Source organism: Panulirus ornatus, chromosome 14 (assembly GCF_036320965.1).
Source record: "Panulirus ornatus isolate Po-2019 chromosome 14, ASM3632096v1, whole genome shotgun sequence".
NCBI classification, from domain to species: Eukaryota; Metazoa; Arthropoda; class Malacostraca; order Decapoda; family Palinuridae; genus Panulirus; species Panulirus ornatus.
The window spans coordinates 391650-417082 of record NC_092237.1 but is presented as its reverse complement, the minus strand read 5'-3'; the positions used below and the strand labels follow the sequence as shown (position 1 = coordinate 417082).

General features: G+C 42.0%; 1 protein-coding gene across 1 annotated transcript in view; it reads left to right on the top strand.

Moving 5' to 3' along the window:
* Nucleotides 1-25433, top strand: part of LOC139753120 (protein O-mannosyl-transferase 2-like) — a 177992-nt gene that overhangs the window by 151597 nt on the left and 962 nt on the right. The window contains exon 19 of the mRNA XM_071669215.1: nucleotides 14779-14890. Within this exon, the coding sequence (XP_071525316.1) occupies nucleotides 14779-14890 (112 nt within the window). The remainder of the gene's footprint in view (nucleotides 1-14778; nucleotides 14891-25433) is intronic.

The following is a 25433-nucleotide window of genomic DNA, read 5'->3' as shown; positions in this document are numbered from 1 at the left end:
CCTGCGCACTACTCTATCCATAGCCCACGCCTCACAACCATACAACATTGTTGGAACCACTATTCCTTCAAACATACCCATTTTTGCTTTCCGAGATAATGTTCTCGACTTCCACACATTCTTCAAGGCCCCCAGGACTTTTGCCCCCTCCCCCACCCTATGATCCACTTCCGCTTCCATGGTTCCATCCGCTGCCAGATCCACTCCCAGATATCTAAAACACTTCACTTCCTCCAGTTTTTCTCCATTCAAACTTACCTCCCAATTGACTTGACCCTCAACCCTACTGTACCTAATAACCTTGCTCTTATTCACATTTACTCTTAACTTTCTTCTTCCACACACTTTTCCAAACTCAGTCACCAGCTTCTGCAGTTTCTCACATGAATCAGCCACCAGCGCTGTATCATCAGCGAACAACAACTGACTCACTTCCCAAGCTCTCTCATCCCCAACAGACTTCATACTTGCCCCTCTTTCCAAAACTCTTGCATTTACCTCCCTAACAACCCCATCCATAAACAAATTAAACAACCGTGGAGACATCACACACCCCTGCCGCAAACCTACATTCACTGAGAACCAATCACTTTCCTCTCTTCCTACATGTACACATGCCTTACATCCTCGATAAAAACTTTTCACTGCTTCTAACAACTTTCCTCCCACACCATATATTCTTAATACCTTCCACAGAGCATCTCTATCAACTCTATCATATGCCTTCTCCAGATCCATAAATGCTACATACAAATCCATTTGCTTTTCTAAGTATTTCTCATATATATATATATATATATATATATATATATATATATATATATATATATATATATATATATATATATATATATATATATATACATATATGCGTAAGACAAGGGAGCAAATGGGAACTTCAGTGAAGGGCGCAAATGGGGAGGTGATAACAAGTAGTGGTGATGTGAGAAGGAGATGGAGTGAGTATTTTGAAGGTTTGTTGAATGTGTTTGATGATAGAGTGGCAGATATAGAGTGTTTTGGTCGAGGTGGTGTGCAAAGTGAGAGGGTTAGGGAAAATGATTTGGTAAACAGAGAAGAGGTAGTGAAAGCTTTGCGGAAGATGAAAGCCGGCAAGGCAGCAGGTTTGGATGCTATTGCAGTGGAATCTATTAAAAAAGGGGGTGACTGTATTGTTGACTGGTTGGTAAGGTTATTTAATGTATGTATGACTCATGGTGAGGTGCCTGAGGATTGGCGGAATGCGTGCATAGTGCCATTGTACAAAGGCAAAGGGGATAAGAGTGAGTGCTCAAATTACAGAGGTATAAGTTTGTTGAGTATTCCTGGTAAATTATATGGGAGGGTATTGATTGAGAGGGTGAAGGCATGTACAGAGCATCAGATTGGGGAAGAGCAGTGTGGTTTCAGAAGTGGTAGAGGATGTGTGGATCAGGTGTTTGCTTTGAAGAATGTATGTGAGAAATACTTAGAAAAGCAAATGGATTTGTATGTAGCATTTATGGATCTGGAGAAGGCATATGATAGAGTTGATAGAGATGCTCTGTGGAAGGTATTAAGAATATATGGTGTGGGAGGAAAGTTGTTAGAAGCAGTGAAAAGTTTTTATCGAGGATGTAAGGCATGTGTACGTGTAGGAAGAGAGGAAAGTGATTGGTTCTCAGTGAATGTAGGTTTGCGGCAGGGGTGTGTGATGTCTCCATGGTTGTTTAATTTGTTTATGGATGGGGTTGTTAGGGAGGTAAATGCAAGAGTTTTGGAAAGAGGGGCAAGTATGAAGTCTGTTGGGGATGAGAGAGCTTGGGAAGTGAGTCAGTTGTTGTTCGCTGATGATACAGCGCTGGTGGCTGATTCATGTGAGAAACTGCAGAAGCTGGTGACTGAGTTTGGTAAAGTGTGTGGAAGAAGAAAGTTAAGAGTAAATGTGAATAAGAGCAAGGTTATTAGGTACAGTAGGGTTGAGGGTCAAGTCAATTGGGAGGTGAGTTTGAATGGAGAAAAACTGGAGGAAGTGAAGTGTTTTAGATATCTGGGAGTGGATCTGGCAGCGGATGGAACCATGGAAGCGGAAGTGGATCATAGGGTGGGGGAGGGGGCGAAAATTCTGGGGGCCTTGAAGAATGTGTGGAAGTCGAGAACATTATCTCGGAAAGCAAAAATCGGTATGTTTGAAGGAATAGTGGTTCCAACAATGTTGTTTGGTTGCGAGGCGTGGGCTATGGATAGAGTTGTGCGCAGGAGGATGGATGTGCTGGAAATGAGATGTTTGAGGACAATGTGTGGTGTGAGGTGGTTTGATCGAGTGAGTAACGTAAGGGTAAGAGAGATGTGTGGAAATAAAAAGAGCGTGGTTGAGAGAGCAGAAGAGGGTGTTTTGAAATGGTTTGGGCACATGGAGAGGATGAGTAAGGAAAGATTGACCAAGAGGATATATGTGTCGGAGGTGGAGGGAACAAGGAGAAGAGGGAGACCAAATTGGAGGTGGAAAGATGGAGTGAAAAAGATTTTGTGTGATCGGGGCCTGAACATGCAGGAGGGTGAAAGGAGGGCAAGGAATAGAGTGAATTGGAGCGATGTGGTATACCGGGGTTGACGTGCTGTCAGTGGATTGAATCAAGGCATGTGAAGCGTCTGGGGTAAGCCATGGAAAGCTGTGTAGGTATGTATATTTGCGTGTGTGGACGTATGTATATACATGTGTATGGGGGGGTTGGGCCATTTCTTTCGTCTGTTTCCTTGCGCTACCTTGCAAATGCGGGAGACAGCGACAAAGTATAAAAAAAAAAAAAAAAAATATATATATATATATATATATATATATATATATATATATATATATATATATATATATATATATATATATATATATATTATTATTTATTTATTATACTTTGTCGCTGTCTCCCGCGTTTGCGAGGTAGCGCAAGGAAACAGACGAAAGAAATGGCCCAAGCCCCCCTCATACACATGTATATACATACGTCCACACACGCAAATATACATACCTACACAGCTTTCCATGGTTTACCCCAGACGCTTCACATGCCTTGATTCAATCCACTGACAGCACGTCAACCCCGGTATACCACATCGCTCCAATTCACTCTATTCCTTGCCCTCCTTTCACCCTCCTGCATGTTCAGGCCCCGATCACACAAAATCTTTTTCACTCCATCTTTCCACCTCCAATTTGGTCTCCCTCTTCTCCTCGTTCCCTCCACCTCCGACACATATATCCTCTTGGTCAATCTTTCCTCACTCATTCTCTCCATGTGCCCAAACCACTTCAAAACACCCTCTTTTGCTCTCTCAACCACGCTCTTTTTATTTCCACACATCTTTCTTACCCTTACGTTACTCACTCGATCAAACCACCTCACACCACACATTGTCCTCAAACATCTCATTTCCAGCACATCCATCCTCCTGCGCACAACTCTATCCATAGCCCACGCCTCGCAACCATACAACATTGTTGGAACCACTATTCCTTCAAACATACCCATTTTTGCTTTCCGAGATAATGTTCTTGACTTCCACACATTCTTAAAGGCCCCAAGAATTTTCGCCCCCTCCCCCACCCTATGATCCACTTCCGCTTCCATGGTTCCATCCGCTGCCAGATCCACTCCCAGATATCTAAAACACTTCACTTCCTCCAGTTTTTCTCCATTCAAACTCACCTCCCAATTGACTTGACCCTCAACCCTACTGTACCTAATAACCTTGCTCTTATTCACATTTACTCTTAACTTTCTTCTTCCACACACTTTACCAAACTCAGTCACCAGCTTCTGCAGTTTCTCACATGAATCAGCCACCAGTGCTGCATCATCAGCGAACAACAACTGACTCACTTCCCAAGCTCTCTCATCCCAAACAGACTTCATACTTGCCCCTCTTTCCAAAACTCTTGCATTTACCTCCCTAACAACCCCATCCATAAACAAATTAAACAACCATGGAGACATCACACACCCCTGCTGCAAACCTACATTCACTGAGAACCAATCACTTTCCTCTCTTCCTACACGTACACATGCCTTACATCCTCGATAAAAACTTTTCACTGCTTCTAACAACTTTCCTCCCACACTGTATATTCTTAATACCTTCCACAGAGCATCTCTATCAACTCTATCATATGCCCTCTCCAGATCCATAAATGCTACATACAAATCCATTTGCTTTTCTAAGTATTTCTCACATACATTCTTCAAAGCAAACACCTGATCCACACATCCTCTACCACTTCTGAAACCACACTGCTCTTCCCCAATCTGATGCTCTGTACATGCCTTCACCCTCTCAATCAATACCCTCCCATATAATTTACCAGGAATACTCAACAAACTTATACCTCTGTAATTTGAGCACTCACTCTTATCCCCTTTGCCTTTGTACAATGGCACTATGCACGCATTCCGCCAATCCTCAGGCACCTCACCATGAGTCATACATACATTAAATAACCTTACCAACCAGTCAATAATACAGTCACCCCCTTTTTTGATAAATTCCACTGCAATACCATCCAAACCTGCTGCCTTGCCGGCTTTCATCTTCCGCAAAGCTTTCACTACCTCTTCTCTGTTTACCAAATCATTTTCCCTAACCTTCTCACTTTGCACACCACCTCGACCAAAACACCCTATATCTGCCACTCTATCATCAAACACATTCAACAAACCTTCAAAATACTCACTCCATCTCCTTCTCACATCACCACTACTTGTTATCACCTCCCCATTTGCGCCCTTCACTGAAGTTCCCATTTGCTCCCTTGTCTTACGCACTTTATTTACCTCCTTCCAGAACATCTTTTTATTCTCCCTAAAATTTAATGATACTCTCTCACCCCAACTCTCATTTGCCCTTTTTTTCACCTCTTGCACCTTTCTCTTGACCTCCTGTCTCTTTCTTTTATACATCTCCCACTCAATTGCATTTTTTCCCTGCAAAAATCGTCCAAATATATATATATATATTTTTTTTTTTGCTTTGTCGCTGTCTCCCGCGTTTGCGAGGTAGCGCAAGGAAACAGAAGAAAGAAATGGCCCAACCCACCCCCATACACATGTATATACGTACACGTCCACAGACGCAAATATACATACCTACATAGCTTTCCATGGTTTACCCCAGACGCTTCACATGCCCTGACTCAATCCACTGACAGCGTGTCAACCCCGGTATACCACATCGATCCAATTCACTCTATTCCTTGCCCGCCTTTCACCCTCCTGCATGTTCAGGCCCCGATCACCCAAAATCTTTTTCATTCCATCTTTCCACCTCCAATTTGGTCTCCCACTTCTCCTCATTCCCTCCACCTCCGACACATATATCCTCTTGGTCAATCTTTCCTCACTCATTCTCTCCATGTGCCCAAACCATTTCAAAACACCCTCTTCTGCTCTCTCAACCATGCTCTTCTTATTTCCACACATCTCTCTTACCCTTACATTACTTACTCGATCAAACCACCTCACACCACATATTGTTCTTAAACATCTCATTTTCAGCACATCCACCCTCCTGCACACAACTCTATCCATAGCCCACGCCTCGCAACCATACAACATTGTTGGAACCACTATTCCTTCAAACATAGCCATTTTTGCTTTCCGAGATAATGTTCTCGACTTCCACACATTCTTCAAGGCTCCAAGGATTTTCGCCCCCTCCCCCACCCTATGATCCACTTCCGCTTCAATGGTTCCATCCGCTGCCAGATCCACTCCCAGATATCTAAAACACTTTACTTCCTCCAGTTTTTCTCCATTCAAACTTACCTCCCAATTGACTTGACCCTCAACCCTACTGTACCTAATTACCTTGCTCTTATTCACATTTACGCTTAACTTTCTTCTTTCACACTCTTTACCAAACTCAGTCACCAGCTTCTGCAGTTTCTCACCCAAGCTCTCTCATCCCCAACAGACTTCATACTTGCCCCTCTTACCAAAACTCTTGCATTCACCTCCCTAACAACCCCATCCATATATATATATATATATATATATATATATATATATATATATTTTTTTTTTTTTTTTTTTATACTTTGTCGCTGTCTCCCGCATTTGCGAGGTAGCGCAAGGAAACAGACGAAAGAAATGGCCCAACCCCCCGCCATACACATGTACATACACACGTCCACACACGCAAATATACATACCTACACAGCTTTCCATGGTTTTCCCCGGACGCTTCACATGCCTTGGTTCAATCCACTGACAGCACGTCAACCCCTGTATACCACATCACTCCAATTCGCTCTATTTCTTGCCCTCCTTTCACCCTCCTGCATGTTCAGGCCCCGATCACACAAAATCCTTTTCACTCCATCTTTCCACCTCCAATTTGGTCTCCCTCTTCTCCTCGTTCCCTCCACCTCCGACACATATATCCTCTTGGTCAATCTTTCCTCACTCATTCTCTCCATGTACCCAAACCATTTCAAAACACCCTCTTCTGCTCTCTCAACCACGCTCTTTTTATTTCCACACATCTCTCTTACCCTTACGTTACTTACTCGATCAAACCACCTCACACCACACATTGTCCTCAAACATCTCATTTCCAGCACACCCATCCTCCTGCGCACAACTCTATCCATAGCCCATGCCTCGCAACCATACAACATTGTTGGAACCACTATTCCTTCAAACATACCCATTTTTGCTTTCCGGGATAATGTTCTCGACTTCCACACATTTTTCAAGGCTCCCAAAATTTTCGCCCCCTCCCCCACCCTATGATCCACTTCCGCTTCCATGGTTCCATCCGCTGACAGATCCACTCCCAGATATCTAAAACACTTCACTTCCTCCAGTTTTTCTCCATTCAAACTCACCTCCCAATTGACTTGACCCTCAACCCTACTGTACCTAATAACCTTGCTCTTATTCACATTTACTCTTAACTTTCTTCTTCCACACACTTTACCAAACTCAGTCACCAGCTTCTGCAGTTTCTCACATGAATCCGCCTCCAATATATATATATATATATATATATATATATATATATATATATATATATATATATATATATATATATGTATATATAAGTGGTAGAGGATGTGTGGATCAGGTGTTTGCTTTGAAGAATGTATGTGAGAAATACTTAGAAAAGCAAATGGATTTGTATGTAGCATTTATGGATCTGGAGAAGGCATATGATAGAGTTGATAGAGATGCTCTGTGGAAGGTATTAAGAATATATGGTGTGGGAGGAAAGTTGTTAGAAGCAGTGAAAAGTTTTTATCGAGGATGTAAGGCATGTGTGCATGTAGGAAGAGAGGAAAGTGATTGGTTCTCAGTGAATGTAGGTTTGCGGCAGGGGTGTGTGATGTCTCCATGGTTGTTTAATTTGTTTATGGATGGGGTTGTTAGGGAGGTAAATGCAAGAGTTTTGGAAAGAGGGGCAAGTATGAAGTCTGTTGGGGATGAGAGAGCTTGGGAAGTGAGTCAGTTGTTGTTCGCTGATGATACAGCGCTGGTGGCTGATTCATGTGAGAAACTGCAGAAGCTGGTGACTGAGTTTGGAAAAGTGTGTGGAAGAAGAAAGTTAAGAGTAAATGTGAATAAGAGCAAGGTTATTAGGTACAGTAGGGTTGAGGGTCAAGTCAATTGGGAGGTGAGTTTGAATGGAGAAAAACTGGAGGAAGTGAAGTGTTTTAGATATCTGGGAGTGGATCTGGCAGCGGATGGAACCATGGAAGCGGAAGTGGATCATAGGGTGGGGGAGGGGGCGAAAATCCTGGGGGCCTTGAAGAATGTGTGGAAGTCGAGAACATTATCTCGGAAAGCAAAAATGGGTATGTTTGAAGGAATAGTGGTTCCAACAATGTTGTATGGTTGCGAGGCGTGGGCTATGGATAGAGTTGTGCGCAGGAGGATGGATGTGCTGGAAATGAGATGTTTGAGGACAATGTGTGGTGTGAGGTGGTTTGATCGAGTGAGTAACGTAAGGGTAAGAGAGATGTGTGGAAATAAAAAGAGCGTGGTTGAGAGAGCAGAAGAGGGTGTTTTGAAGTGGTTTGGGCACATGGAGAGGATGAGTGAGGAAAGATTGACCAAGAGGATATATGTGTCGGAGGTGGAGGGAACAAGGAGAAGAGGGAGACCAAATTGTATGTGGAAAGATGGAGTGAAAAAGATTTTGTGTGATCGGGGTCTGAACATGCAGGAGGGTGAAAGGAGGGCAAGGAATAGAGTGAACTGGATCAATGTGGTATACCGGGGTTGACGTGCTGTCAGTGGATTGAACCAAGGCATGTGAAGCGTCTGGGGTAAACCATGGAAAGCTGTGTAGGTATGTATATTTGCGTGTGTGGACGTATGTATATACATGTGTATGGGGGGGTTGGGCCATTTCTTTCGTCTGTTTCCTTGCGCTACCTCGCAAACGCGGGAGACAGCGACAAAGTATAATAGAATAAATAATATATATATATATATATATATATATATATATATATATATATATATATATATATATATATATATATATATATTATCCCTGGGAATAGGGGAGAAAGAATACTTCCTACGTATTCCCTGCATGTTGTAGAAGGCGACTAAACGGGAAGGGAGCGGGGGGCTGGAAATCCTTCCCTCTCATTTTTTTTTTAATTTTCCAAAAGAAGGAACAGATAAGGGGGTCAGGTGAGGATATTTACTCTAAGGCCCAGTCCTCTGTTCTTAACGCTACCTCACTAATGCGGGAAATGGCGAATAGTATAAAAAAAAAATATATATATATATATATATATATATATATATATATATATATATATATATATATATATATATATATTTTATTTATTCTTTTATTTTATTTTGCTTTGTCGCTGTCTCCCGCGTTTGCGAGGTAGCGCAAGGAAACAGACGAAAGAAATGGCCCAACCCACCCCCATACACATGTATATATATACACGTCCACACGCAAATATACATACCTATACATCTCAATGTACACCTATATATACACACACAGACACATAAATATATACCCATGCACACAATTCACACTGTCTGCCTTTATTAATTCCATCGCCTCCTCGCCACACATGGAATACCATCCCCCTCCCCCCTCATGTGTGTGAGGTAGCTCTAGGAAAAGATAACAAAGGCCCCATTCATTCACACTCAGTCTCTAGCTGTCATGCAATAATGCCCGAAACCACAGCTCCCTTTCCACATCCAGTCCCGACACAACTTTCCATAGTTTACCCCAGACACTTCACATGCCCTGATTCAATCCACTGACAGCTCGTCAACCCCGGTATACCACATCGATCCAATTCACTCTATTCCTTGCACGCCTTTCACCCTCCTGCATGTTCAGGCCCCGATCACTCAAAATCTTTTTCACTCCATCTTTCCACCTCCAATTTGGTCTCCCACTTCTCCTTGTTCTCTCCACCTCTGACACATATATCCTCTTGGTCAATCTTTCCTCACTCATTCTCTCCATGTGCCCAAACCATTTCAAAACACCCTCTTCTGCTATCTCAACCACGCTCTTTTTATTTCCACACATTTCTCTTACCCTTACATTACTTACTCGATCAAACCACCTCACACCACACATTGTCCTCATACATCTCATTTCCAGCACATCCACCCTCCTGCGCACAACTCTATCCATAGCCCACGCCTCGCAACCAATCAACATTGTTGGAACCACTATTCCTTCAAACATACCCATTTTTGCTTTCCGAGATAATGTTCTCGACTTCCACACATTCTTCAAGTCTCTAATAATTTTTGCCCCCTCCCCCACCCTATGATTCACTTCCGCTTCCATGGTTCCATCCGCTGCCAGATCCACTCCCAGATATCTAAAACACTTTACTTCCTCCAGTTTTTCTCCATTCAAACTTACCTCCCAATTGACTTGACCCTCAACCCTACTGTACCTAATAACCTTGCTCTTATTCACATTTACTCTTAACTTTCTTCTTTCACACACTTTACCAAACTCAGTCACCAGCTTCTGCAGTTTCTCACATGAATCAGCCACCAGCGCTGTATCATCAGCGAACAACAACTGACTCAATTCCCAAGCTCTCTCATCCACAACAGACTTCATACTTGCCCCTCTTTCCTCAACTCTTGCATTCACCTCCCTAACAACCCCATCCATAAACAAATTAAACAACCATGGAGACATCACACACCCCTGCCGCAAACCTACATTCACTGAGAACCAATCACTTTCCTCTCTTCCTACACGTACACATGCCTTACATCCTCGATAAAAACTTTTCACTGCTTCTAACAACTTGCCTCCCACACCATATATTCTTAATACCTTCCACAGAGCATCTCTATCAACTTTATCATATGCCTTCTCCAGATCCATAAATGCTACCTACAAATCCACTTGTTTTTCTAAGTATTTCTCACATACATTCTTCAAAGCATACACCTGATCCACACATCCTCTACCACTTCTGAAACCACACTGCTCTTCCCCAATCTGATGGTCTGTACATGCCTTCACCTTCTCAATCAATACCCTCCCATATAATTTACCAGGAATACTCAACAAACTTATACCTCTGTAATTTGAGCACTCACTCTTATCCCCTGTGCCTTTGTACAATGGCACTATGCACGCATTCCGCCAATCCTCAGGCACCTCATCATGAGTCATACATACATTAAACAACCTTACCAACCAGTCAACAATACAATCACCCCCTTTTTTAATAGATTCCACTGCAATAGCATCCAAACCTGCTGCCTTGCTGGCTTTCATCTTCCACAAAGCTTTTACTACCTCTTCTCTGTTTACCAAATCATTTTCCCTAACCCTCTCACTTTGCACACCACCTCGACCAAAACACCCTATATCAGCCACTCTATCATCAAACACATTCAACAAACCTTCAAAATACTCACTCCATCTCCTTCTCACATCACCACTACTTGTTATCACCTCCCCATTAGCGCCCTTCACTGAAGTTCCCATTTGCTCCCTTGTCTTACGCACTTTATTTACCTCCTTCCAGAACATCTTTTTATTCTCCCTAAAATTTAATGATACACTCTCACCCCAACTCTCATTTGCCCTCTTTTTCACCTCTTGCACCTTTCTCTTGACCTCCTGTCTCTTTCTTTTATACATCTCCCACTCAATTGCATTTTTTCCCTGCAAAAATCGTCCAAATGCCTCTCTCTTCTCTTTCACTAATAATCTTACTTCTTCATCCCAACACTCACTACCCTTTCTAATCAACCCACCTCCCACGCTTCTCATGCCACAAGCATCTTTTGCACACTCCATCACTGATTCCCTAAATACATCCCATTCCTCCCCCACTCCTCTTACTTCCATTGTTCTCACCTTTTTCCATTCTGTACTCAGTCTCTCCTGGTACTTCCTCACACAAGTGTCCTTCCCAAGCTCACTTACTCTCACCACCCTCTTCACCCCAACATTCATTCTTCTTTTCTGAAAACCCATACAAATTTTCACCTTAGCCTCCACAAGATAATGATCAGACATCCCTCCAGTTGCACCTCTCAGCACATTAACATCCAAAAGTCTCTCTTTCGCGTGCCTGTCAATTAACACGAAATCCAATAACGCTCTCTGGCCATCTCTCTCCTTACATACGTATACTTATGTATATCTCGCTTTTTAAACCAGGTATTCCCCATCACCAGTTCTTTTTCAGCACATAAATCTACAAGCTCTTCACCATTTCCATACTTACATACGTATACTTATATATATATCTCTCTTTTTAAACCAGGTATTCCCAATCGCCAGTCTTATTTCAGCACATAAATCTACAGCCTCTTCACCATTTCCATTTACAACACTGAACACCCCATGTACACCAATTATTCCCTCAACTGCCACATTACTCACCTTTGCGTTCAAATCTCCCATCACTATAACCCGGTCTCGTGCATCAAAACTACTAACACACTCACTCAGCTGCTCCCAAAACACTTGCCTCTCATGATCTTTCTTCTCATGCCCAGGTGCATATGCACCAATAATCACCTATCTCTCTCCATCCACTTTCAGTTTTACCCATATCAATCTAGAGTTTATTTTTTTACACTCTATCACATACTCCCACCACTCCTGTTTCAGGAGTAGTGCTACTCCTTCCCTTGCTCTTGTCCTCTCACTAACCCCTGACTTTACTCCCAAGACATTCCCATGCCACTCTTCCCCTTTACCCTTGAGCTTCATTTCACTCAGAGCCAAAACATCCAGGTTCCTTTCCTCAAACATACTACCTATCTCTCCTTTTTTCTCATCTTGGTTACATCCACACACATTTAGACACCCCAGTCTGAACCTTCGAGGAGGATGAGCACTCCTCGCGTGACTCCTTCTGTTTCCCCTTTTAGAAAGTTAAAATACAAGGAGGGGAGGGTTTCCAACCACCCGCTCCTGTCCCCTTTAGTTGCCTTTTACGACACGTGAGGAATGCGTGGGAAGTATTGTTTCTCCCCTATCCCTAGGGATATATACACTTTTTTTTTTTTTTTTTTTTTATACTTTGTCGCTGTCTCCCGCGTTTGCGAGGTAGCGCAAGGAAACAGACGAAAGAAATGGCCCAACCTCCCCCCCCCCATACACATGTACATACACACGTCCACACACGCAAATATACATACCTACACAGCTTTCCATGGTTTACCCCAGACGCTTCACATGCCTTGATTCAATCCACTGACAGCACGTCAACCCCTGTATACCACATGACTCCAATTCACTCTATTCCTTGCCCTCCTTTCACCCTCCTGCATGTTCAGGCCCCGATCACACAAAATCTTTTTCACTCCATCTTTCCACCTCCAATTTGGTCTCCCTCTTCTCCTCGTTCCCTCCACCTCCGACACATATATCCTCTTGGTCAATCTCTCCTCACTCATTCTCTCCATGTGCCCAAACCATTTCAAAACACCCTCTTCTGCTCTCTCAACCACGCTCTTTTTATTTCCACACATCTCTCTTACCCTTACGTTACTTACTCGATCAAACCACCTCACACCACACATTGTCCTCAAACATCTCATTTCCAGCACATCCATCCTCCTGCGCACACCTCTATCCATAGCCCACGCCTCGCAACCATACAACATTGTTGGAACCACTATTCCCTCAAACATACCCATTTTCGCTTTCCGAGATAATGTTCTCGACTTCCACACATTTTTCAAGGCTCCCAAAATTTTCGCCCCCTCCCCCACCCTATGATCCACTTCCGCTTCCATGGTTCCATCCGCTGACAGATCCACTCCCAGATATCTAAAACACTTCACTTCCTCCAGTTTTTCTCCATTCAAACTCACCTCCCAATTGACTTGACCCTCACCTCTACTGTACCTAATAACCTTGCTCTTATTCACATTTACTCTCAACTTTCTTCTTCCACACACTTTACCAAACTCAGTCACCAACTTCTGCAGTTTCTCACATGAATCAGCCACCAGCGCTGTATCATCAGCGAACAACAACTGACTCACTTCCCAAGCTCTCTCATCCCCAACAGACTTCATACTTGCCCCTCTTTCCATATATACACATGTATATATTTATGCTTGCCTTCATCCATTTCCGGTGTCATCCCATCCTGCAGGAAACGGCATTGCCATCCCCCTCTTCAGTGACACAGTAATATTCAATTAATATTCCCAGAATCAAACCCTGTGGCACTTCATTGGTCACCTCAACCCATGTGCAAAGGCTCCTTGAGCATACATCCTTTGTTTTCTCTTGCTGATGTAATCTTCTGTCTTTTATAGGGGTTTCTCCCTTATTCCTGCCTGGAAAACCAGTTTCTTACTTATACTTCCATGCAATAAGGTGTCAAATGTATCTTGGCTATCCAGATACAAACAGTCCACCCAGCCTTCCCTTTTGTCCAGGACAGAGTTCACTCTCTCTTCAAACTCTAAGAGGGTAGTTACACATGACCTCCTTTCCCAGAAACCATGCTATTTGTTGCTTAAGAAATTTCTCTTTTGTAGAAAGTCATCCACATGTTCTCTAATAATCTTGTCTAGAACCTTGCACACCACACTTATAAGTGAGAGTGGTCTGTAGTGCATTGCCTGTTCTCTGTGTCCTTTCTTATATTTAGGTATTTTGTTTGCTCCTTTCCATTCCCTTGGCACTTTGCCTTTCTCCAGTGACATCTTGAACAGTAATTCAAGTAGAGCATATCTGTACACTCTTTAACACAAATAGTGAACTTTCATCAGGACCCTGAACCTTTTAAAGTTCAAGTCCTTATATTATTCTGTTAATATCTCTTTTAGATATCTCAGTGATTTCTGAGATGTCCGACCCATTCTATCTTACTGGTGGCGGGTCTAGTGTCTTCCAATGTAGAAACACTTTTAAACTTGATTTTCACAGTGTGTGTGTGTGTGTGTGTGTGTGTGTGTGCATATGTGTGTGTGTGATACTTGTTAATGTATTTGTTTATTTATTAGTCTTATTTTGTGGATATGTTGATTTTATTAAACTTAACATTTTTATTATATACTGAGACAAAAGTATTCACATTTGTTGGTATTATGAAAGTTATAATCTTAACATTTTGGTTGGATTTTGTTTATGCAGTAAGAAAATGGTTAGCTACTAATATACATTTAGTATCACTGATAAAAGGATCTTGGCTTGATTAGTGAATTTAAGCTTTGGGTGCACATATATGATTTGTAAGCCTTTAAACTTTTCTTTGACCTTTAAAAGATCATGAAAGACTAATGTTTCCTCTTTGGTCAGGCGTAGTTCTTGGGCATTTGTTGGAAGCACTGGATTCATGGCTTCCATCTTCAAAAGCCAACACCGCTTTCTACTGGGTGTCAGGAATCTTCTTTGTGATGCTCATCTACAGGTACATGGTGAAGTGTGTTTGTATGTGTTATAACAAAGTGTAATGGGAGTGAAAAGGGGCAAACGTCATACCCATTCATAAGAGAGGAAATGGAGAAGAGGGAGTGAACTACATACCAGTTTCCTTGATGATGTGGTCTATAAGGTACTGGAGAAGTTAATCAGAAAGTAAATGGATGATTTTCAGCAGAGGGGAAATTACCTAAGTGAGAGACTACATGGTTTCAGGAAAAGGAGGTCATGTGTAATGAACCTCTTTAGACTTAGGTGAGAGAGTGAGATCTGTCTTATACAAAAGGGAAGGCTGGGTAGATTATTTATATCTTGGTTGCCAGAAAGCATTTGACACAGTACCCCATGGGAGACTGATTAAGAAGCTGGAATACTAGGTAAGAATGAGGGGGAGAATCTTCTGATGGATAGATTATCTTAGTGGAGTAGAGCAGAGGACACATGTCAGAGGAGCTTTCTCCAGACAGGTGGAGGTCACCAGTAGAGTGTCCTAGGGTGGTGCTTTGAGACTGTTATTCTTCTTGATCTGCACCTGAAGGCATGGAATTCATCTGAATATGTTTGCAAGTGGTGCAGAAATCATGAGGAAAGTCAAAAGTGAGGATGACTGTGTCAGCTTACAAGATCAAAACGAACTTCAATGTTGGTCTGGTACATGGTTGATGAAATTCAATCCATGCAGATGTAAAGTAATGAGGATGGGATGGAGTGAAAGAAGGCCTCAGTATGTTTGTTATCTAGTAGGAAATAAAGCTTCAGGATTTTGTGTAAGAGAAGGACTTGGGAGTCAACACTGTCCCTAAGCTATCACCAGAGTTCTGTGTCAGGAGAATAGTAAAAAAGACAAACTATTTTTTTGGCAAATATCAAAATAGTTTTCAATTATATGGTTAATGAAATAGTTAGGAGTTTGTTCATATCCCACATGAGGCCAAAACTGGAATATGCTTCTAAAAATGCTCATAGAGCTAACAGAAAAGGTTCAGAAGAAATTTGTCTAAGTTACTTGGAAAGGTTAAAAGGTTAAAGGCTTTAAATTTGCCCACCCTGGGAGAGAGAAGAGTGGGGTTGACATGATTGCAACCTTTAAGTTTTAAAGCAGATTGATTATGTGGACAGTGAACAGTACTTCATGAGATGTAGGGATTGAGCAACCAGAGGACATGACATGATATCAAGCAAGAAACTTGTTAAAAATAGGTATAAAAAAGTCTTTCTCTATAGCATAGGAGTGGTAGGTGAGTGAAATAGAATAACTGAGGACATAATTAGTGCAGACTGCATACAGAGATTTAAGAAGTTATGTGATAATAAAGAATGTTCAAAAGATGGAGCCCCATGAGAGAGTCAGGGAGAGTGGTGTGGTGAAGAGAGAAGAGGTGGTGAAAGCCTTTGCAGAAGATGACATCTGGCAAGGTGGTGGGTTTTGATGGTATTGCAGTTGAATTCTTTTAGAAAGGGGTGACTGTGTTGTTGATTGGTTGGTAAGGATATTCAGTATATGTATGGATCATCATGAAGTGCCTGAGAATTGGCAGAATGCGTGCATAGTGCCATTGTACAGGCAAAGTGGTTAAAGGTGAGTGTTCAAACTACAGAGGCATAAGTTTGTTGAGTATTCCTGGGAAATTGTATGGGAAGGTATTGATTGAAAGATAGAAGGCATGTACAGAGCATCAGACTGGGGAGGAGGAGTGTGGTTTCAGAAGTGGTAGAGGATGTGTGAATTAGGTGTTTACTTTGAAGAATGTGTGTGAGAAATACTTAGAAAGACTGATGGATTTGTATGTAGCATTTATGGATCTGGAAAAGGCATATGATAGAGTTGATTGAGATGCTTTGTGGAAGGTATTAAGAGTATATGGTGTAGGAGGTAAGTTGCTAGAAGGAGTGAGAAGTTTTCATCAAGGGTGTAAGGCATGTGTACAAGTACAAAGGGTTGGGTGATGTCCCCATGGTTGTTTAATTTGTTTATGGATGGGGTGGTTAAGGAGGTAAATGCTAGAGTTTATGGAGAGAGGGGCGAGTGTGTAGTTTTTTGAGGATGAGAGGGCCAGGGGAGTGAATCAGTTGCTGTTTGCCGATTATACAGCACTGGTGGCTGATTCAAGTGAGAAACTGCACAAGTTGGTGACTGAGTTTGGAAAAGTGTATGAGAGGAGAAAGTTGAAAGTAAATGTGAATAAGAGCAAACTTATTAGGTTCAGTAGGGTTGAGGGACAAGTTGAATGGAGAAAAATTGGAGGAAGTGAAGTGTTTTAGATATCTGGAATTGGAATTAGCAGTGAACGGAACCACGGAAGTGGAAGTGAATCATAGGGTGGTGGAGCAGGCAAAGGTTCTGGGAGCGATGGAGGATGTGTGGAAAGAGAGAACGTTATCTCAGAAAGCAAAAATGGGTATGTTTGAAGGAATAATAGTTCCAACAATATTATATGGTTGCAAGGCATGGGCTATAGATAGGGTTGTATGGAGGGTGGATGTGTCAGAAATGAAATGTTTGAGGACAATATGTGGTGTAAGGTGATTTGATCGAGTAAGTAATGAAAGAGTAAGAGAGATGTGTGATGATTAAAAGAGTGTGATAAAAACGAGTGTGGTTGAGAGAGCAGAAGAGGGTGTGTTGAAATGGTTTGAATATATGGAGAGAATGAGTGAGGAAAGTTTGACAAAGAGGATATATGTTTTGGAGGTAGAGGGAATAAGGAGAATTGGAAGACCAAACTGGAGGTGGAAGGATGGAGTGAAAAAGATTTTGAGCAATTAGGGCCTGAACATGCCAGGGGTGAGAGGCGTGCAAGAAATAGAGTGAAGTGGAATGATCATTGTAGTATACCAGGGTCGATGTTCTGGTAATGGACTGAACCAGGGCATGTGAAACGCCTGGAGTGAACCATGAAAATGTCAGTGGGGCTTGGATGTGGATAGGGAGCTGTGATTTTGGTGCATTACACATGACAGCTAGAGACTGAGTGTGAACGAATGTGGCCTTTTTTGTTTGCTTTCTTGGCACTACCTTACTGATGCAGGGGGTGGCGATGCTGTTTCTTGTGGGGCAGGGTGGTGCTAGGAATGGATGAAGGCAAGTATGAATATGTACATATGTATATGAGCATGTGTATGTATATATTTTTATTATACTTAATTGCTGTCTCCCGCGTCAGCGAGGTAGTGCAAGGAAACAGACGAGGAATGACCCAACCCACCGACATACACATGTATATACATGTGTATGTATATGTGTATATGTCTGTATATGTTGATATGTATATGTATGCATATGTATGTGTCTCATTTAGTCTGTTTCCTGGTGCTACCTCACTGAAACAGGAAATGGAAATCAAATATAATGAAAAATAGAATATGAAATAAATGATAATTAGTACTTTATTTAGTCAATTTGTAATACATTATACAAATTGAAACTCTTTCTGGATGCAGAGCCATGTTATGTTACACATTTAGTCTCATATAAGGTAGAAGAAAACAATAATGTAAAGTACAGAAGCTAAAAGTATACATATACATTAAAAGACTTATAGATTTGTTTCATCATTATCAAACACATACCAACAACAGTGCTACCACAAGCAATGAACAATTTTCTTTTTGAGTTTACATGATTGTAGAGTTTACTACTTCTGGTACAAAGGAAATCTTATATCTACATGTTTTTTGCAGTGGCAAACTTATTGTCTTGCTTGATCTTAAAAAACACATAGTTATTATCCAGAGGATGGTGAGAATCACTCAATTCTTTTAGTTAAGTTTGAAACATTTTGAATAAAAACATTAAGTGTAGTTACAGTAGCACCCAATTTGCTAGCTATTTCAACAATTTCACTAAGTTTATTTTTGTTTTTTAAACTCACACATCCATAGTATGATGCTGTAGAAAAACAAAGGCCACAACAAAGGCTACCTCGCACACATGATGGGGGAGGGGGTTGTTATTTCATGTGTGGTGAGGTGGCGATGGGAATGAATAAGGGCAGACAGTATGAATTATGTACATGTGTATATATGTATATGTCTGTGTGTGTATATATATGTATACGTTGAGATGTATAGGTATGGATATTTGCGTGTGTGGATGTGTATGTGTATCCATGTGTATGTGGGTGGGTTGGGCCATTCTTTCGTCTGTTTCCTTACACTACCTCGCTAACGTGGGAGACAGTGACAAAGCAAAATAAATAGAATAAATTTTTTTTTTTTTTACTTTGTCGCTGTCTCCCGCGTTTGCGAGGTAGCGCAAGGAAACACGAAAGAAATGGCCCGACCCACCCCCATACACATGTATATACATACATCCACACACGCAAATATATATACCTACACAGCTTTCCATGGTTTACCCTAGACGCTTCACATGCCCTGATTCAATCCACTGACAGCACGTCAACCCCGGTATACCAAATCGATCCAATTCACTCTATTCCTTGCCCTCCTTTCACCCTCCTGCATGTTCAGGCCCCAATCACACAAAATCTTTTTCACTCCATCTTTCCACCTCCAATTTGGTCTCCCTCTTCTCCTCGTTCCCTCCACCTCCGACACATATATCCTCTTGGTCAATCTTTCCTCACTCATTCTCTCCATGTGCCCAAACCATTTCAAAACACCCTCTTCTGCTCTCTCAACCACGCTCTTTCTATTTCCACACATCTCTCTTACCCTTACATTACTTACTCGATCAAACCACCTCACACCACACATTGTCCTCAAACATCTCATTTCCAGCACATCCATCCTCCTGCGCACAACTCTATTCATAGCCCATGCCTCGCAACCATACAACATTGTTGGAACCACTATTCCTTCAAACATACCCATTTTTGCTTTCCGAGATAATGTTCTCGACTTCCACACATTCTTCAAGGCTCCCAGGATTTTCGCCCCCTCCCCCACCCTATGATCCACTTCCGCTTCCATGGTTCCGTCCGCTGCCAGATCCACTCCCAGATATCTAAAACACTTCACTTCCTCCAGTTTTTCTCCATTCAAACTTACCTCCCAATTGACTTGACCCTCAACCCTACTGTACCTAATAACCTTGCTCTTATTCACATTTACTCTTAACTTTCTTTCACACACTTTACCAAACTCAGTCACCAGCTTCTGCAGTTTCTCACATGAATCAGCCACCAGCGCTGTATCATCAGCGAACAACAACTGACTCACTTCCCAAGCTCTCTCATCCCCAACAGACTTCATACTTGCCCCTCTTTCCAAAACTCTTGCATTTACCTCCCTAACAACCCCATCCATAAACAAATTAAACAACCATGGAGACATCACACACCCCTGCCGCAAACCTACATTCACTGAGAACCAATCACTTTCCTCTCTTCCTACACGTAAACATGCCATACATCCTCGATAAAAACTTTTCACTGCTTCTAACAACTTTCCTCCCACACCATATATTCTTAATACCTTCCACAGAGCATCTCTATCAACTCTATCATATGCCTTCTCCAGATCCATAAATGCTACATACAAATCCATTTGCTTTTCTAAGTATTTCTCACATACATTCTTCAAAGCAAACACCTGATCCACACATCTTCTACCACTTCTGAAACCACACTGCTCTTCCCCAATCTGATGCTCTGTACATGCCTTCACCCTCTCAATCAATACCTTCCCATATAATTTCCCAGGAATACTCAACAAACTTATACCTCTGTAATTTGAGCACTCACTCTTATCCCCTTTGCCTTTGTACAATGGCACTATGCACACATTCCGCCAATCCTCAGGTACCTCACCATGAGTCATACATACATTAAATAACCTTACCCACCAGTCAACAATACAGTCACCCCCTTTTTTGATAGATTCCACTGCAATAGCATGCAAACCTGCTGCCTTGCCGGCTTTCATCTTCCGCAAAGCTTTTACTACCTCTTCTCTGTTTACCAAATCATTTTCCCTAACCCTCTCACTTTGCACACCACCTCGACCAAAACACCCTATATCTGCCACTCTATCATCAAACACATTCAACAAACCTTCAAAATACTCACTCCATCTCCTTCTCACATCACCACTACTTGTTATCACCTCCCCATTTGTGCCCCTCACTGAAGTTCCCATTTGCTCCCTTGTCTTATGCACTTTATTTACCTCCTTCCAGAACATCTTTTTATTCTCCCTAAAATTTAATGATACTCTCTCATCCCAACTCTCATTTGCCCTCTTTTTCACCTCTTGCACCTTTCTCTTGACCTCCTGACATACAGACATATACATATATATATACATGTACATAATTCATACTTGCTGCCTTTATTCATTTCCATCGCCACCCCGCCACACATGAAATGACAACCTCCTCCCCCTCTCCCTTCTAGAATAATGTAAAGTAGTAATTTCATAGTATGAAAGTAGTGTATGAGTGGAATAAGCTGAAAGTGGATGCTTTAAATGTGGACAGCAAACAGAAGTTTAAACTGCTTTAAGATAGTAGAGAATGTTCAGGAGATGGGATCCCACGTGTGTAAAACTCTTTCCCTATACAGTGCAAGTTGAAAATTACAAACAGGTGATTGTACTACACTGTCTTTTCTCATGTCAACATGTTCATACTCTCCCTCATCATACCCATCTCAGTGTTTTTATGCCTTCTTTATTAGTTCCTTGTACTAATCTAATTCATGTGTGTACACTCTCCTTGCTTAAGATTGTATACAGGTATCTATTTGAGCCTGTTTTGCACTCTTGCATTGATCTTACTCTTGCCGTTAGGTCAGCCCTATTCATATCATGCCCATACAACTCCTGAAACATTAGGAATATCCACATTATGCAGTGATCATACTCATGTCTTCACACCTTCTAACATATATGTGTATGAGAACACCTGCACAAAGACCCCACTTACCTATTGCCTTACATATACTCTTACATTAGTCTTAGTGTATACCCTTCTTATTCGTATTTGATTACCACCATTTCACAAAATATTATTTATGTTCTTGCATACACCACAATGATTCTTTTGTTGCTACAGATTATGTGCTGAAAAAGGACTAGTGATTGGGAATACCTGGTTTAAAAAGAGAGATATACATAATTGATAGGCACGTGAAAGAGAGACTTTTGGATGTTAATGTGCTGAGAGATGCAACTGGAGGGACGTCTGATCATTATCTTGTGGAGGCGAAGGTGAAGATTTGTAGAGGTTTTCAGAAAAGAAGAGAGCATGTTGGGGTGAAGGAGTGGTGAGAGTAAGTGAGCTTGGGAAGGAGACTTGAGTGAGGAAGTACCAGGAGAGACTGAGTACAGAATGGAAAAAGGTGAGAGTAAAGGACGTAAGGGGAGTGGGGGAGGAATGGGATGTATTTAGGGAAGCAGTGATGGCTTGCACAAAAGATGCTTGTGGCATGAGAAACGTGGGAGGTAGGCAGATTAGAAAGGGTAATGAGTGGTGGGATGAAGAAGTAAGATTGTTAGTGAAAGAGAAGTGAGAGGCATTTGGACAATTTTTGCAGGGAAATAATGCAAATGACTGGGAGATGTATAAAAGAAAGAGGCAGGAGGTCAAGAGAAAGGTGGAAGAGGTGAAAAAAAGGGCAAACAAGAGTTGGGGTGAGAGAGTATCATTAAATTTTAGGGAGAATAAAAAAAATGTTTTGGAAGGAGGTAAATAAAGTGCGTAAGACAAGGGAACAAATGGGAACATCAGTGAAAGGGGCTAACGGGTAGGTGATAAGAAGTAGTGGTGATGTGAGAAGGAGATGGAGTGAGTATTTTGAAAGTTTGTTGAATGTGTTTGATGATAGAGTGGCAGATATAGGGTGTTTTGGTCGAGATGGTGTGCAGAGTGAGAGGGTTAGGGAAAATGATTTGGTAAACAGAGAAGAGGTAGTAAAAGCTTTGCAGAAGATGAAAGCCAGCAAGGCAGCAGGTTTGGATGGTATTGCAGTGGAATTTATTAAAAAAGGGGGTGACTGTATTGTTGACTGGTTGGTGAGGTTATTTAATGCATGTAAGACTCATGGGGAGGCTCTTGAGGATTGGTGGAATGCTTGCATAGTGCCATTGTACAAAGGCAAAGGGGATAAGAGTGAGTGCTCAAATTACAGAGGTAAAAGTTTGTTGAGTATTCCTGGGAAATTTTATGGGAGGGTATTGATTGAGAGGGTGAAGGCATGTACAGAGCATCAGATTGGGGAAGAGCAGTGTGGTTTTAGAAGTGGTAGAGGATGTGTGGATCAGGTGTTTGCTTTGAAGAATGTATGTGAGAAATCCTTAGAAAAGCAAATGGATTTGTATGTAGCATTTATGGATCTGGAGAAGGCATATGACAGAGTTGATAGAGATGCTTTGTGGAAGGTATTAAGAATATATGGTGTGGGAGGTAAGTTGTTAGAAGCAGTGAAAAGTTTTTATCGAGGATGTAAGGCATGTGTACGTGTAGGAAGAGAGGAAAGTGATTGGTTCTCAGTGAATGTTGGTTTGCAGCAGGGGTGTGTGATGTCTCCACGGTTGTTTAATTTGTTTATGGATGGGGTTGTTAGGGAGGTGACTGCAAGAGTCTTGGAAAGAGGAGCAAGTATGCAGGGTGTTGTGGATGAGAGAGCTTGGGAAGTGAGTCAGTTGTTGTTTGCTGATGATACTGTGCTGGTGGCTGATTCATGTGAGAAACTGCAGAAGCTGGTGACTGAGTTTGGTAAAATGTGTGAAAGAAGAAAGTTAAGAGTAAATGTGAATAAGAGCAAGGTTATTAGGTACAGTAGGGTTGAGGGACAAGTCAGTTGGGATGTAAGTTTGAATGGAGAAATACTGGAGGAAGTGAAGTGTTTTAGATATCGCCATTTCCCGCAATAGCGAGGTAGCATTAAGAATAGAGGAATGGGCCTTTGAGGTAATATCCTCACCTGGCCCCCTTCTCTGGTCCATCTTTTGAAAAAAAAAAAAAAAAAAAAGAATATATGGTGTGGGAGGCAAGTTGTTAGAAGCAGTGAAAAGTTTTTATCAAGGATGTAAGGCATGTGTACGTCTAGGAAGAGAGGAAAGTGATTGGTTCTCAGTGAATGTAGGTTTGCGGCAGGGGTGTGTGATGTCTCCATGGTTGTTTAATTTGTTTATGGATGGGGTTGTTAGGGAGGTGAATGCAAGAGTTTTGGAAAGAGGGGCAAGTATGAAGTCTGTTGGGGATGAGAGAGCTTGGGAAGTGAGTCAGTTGTTGTTCGCTGATGATACAGCGCTGGTGGCTGATTCATGTGAGAAACTGCAGAAGCTGGTGACTGAGTTTGGTAAAGTGTGTGAAAGAAGAAAGTTAAGCGTAAATGTGAATAAGAGCAAGGTTATTAGGTACAGTAGGGTTGAGGGTCAAGTCAATTGGGAGGTAAGTTTGAATGGAGAAAAACTGGAGGAAGTAAAGTGTTTTAGATATCTGGGAGTGGATCTGGCAGCAGATGGAACCATGGAAGCGGAAGTGGATCATAGGGTGGGGGAGGGGGCGAAAATTCTGGGAGCCTTGAAGAATGTGTGGAAGTCGAGAACATTATCTCGGAAAGCAAAAATGGGTATGTTTGAAGGAATAGTGGTTCCAACAATGTTGTATGGTTGCGAGGCGTGGACTATAGATAGAGTTGTGCGCAGGAGGGTGGATGTGCTGGAAATGAGATGTTTGAGGACAATGTGTGGTGTGAGGTGGTTTGATCGAGTAAGTAACGTAAGGGTAAGAGAGATGTGTGGAAATGAGAAGAGCGTGGTTGAGAGAGCAGAAGAGGGTGTTTTGAAATGGTTTGGGCACATGGAGAGAATGAGTGAGGAAAGATTGACCAAGAGGATATATGTGTCGGAGGTGGAGGGAACGAGGAGAAGTGGGAGACCAAATTGGAGGTGGAAAGATGGAGTGAAAAAGATTTTTTGTGATCGGGGCCTGAACATGCAGGAGGGTGAAAGGAGGGCAAGGAATAGAGTGAATTGGATCGATGTGGTATACTGGGGTTGACGTGCTGTCAGTGGATTGAATCAGGGCATGTGAAAGGTCTGGGGTAAACCATGGAAAGCTGTGAAGGTATGTATATTTGCATGTGTGGATGGATGTATATACATGTGTATGGGGGTGGGTTGGGCCATTTCTTTCGTCTGTTTCCTTGCGCTACCTCGCAAACGCGGGAGACAGCGGCAAAAAAATATATATATATATATATATATATATATATATATATCCCTGGGGATAGGGGAGAAAGAATACTTCCCACGTATTCCCTGTGTGTCGTAGAAGGCGACTAAAAGGGGAGGGAGCGGGGGGCTGGAAATCCTCCCCTCTTGTTTGTTTTTTTTTTTTCCCAAAAAAAGGAACAGAGAAGGGGGCCAAGTGAGGATGTTCCCTCAGAGGCCCAGTCCTCTGTTCTTAACGCTACCTCGCTGATGCGGGAAATGGCGAACATTTTGAAAGAAAGAAAAGATATATATGTGTGTGTGTGTGTGTGTGTGTGTGTGTACGTTGAGATGTATAGATATGTATATATGCTGTGTGTGGACGTGTATGTATATACATGTGTATGTGG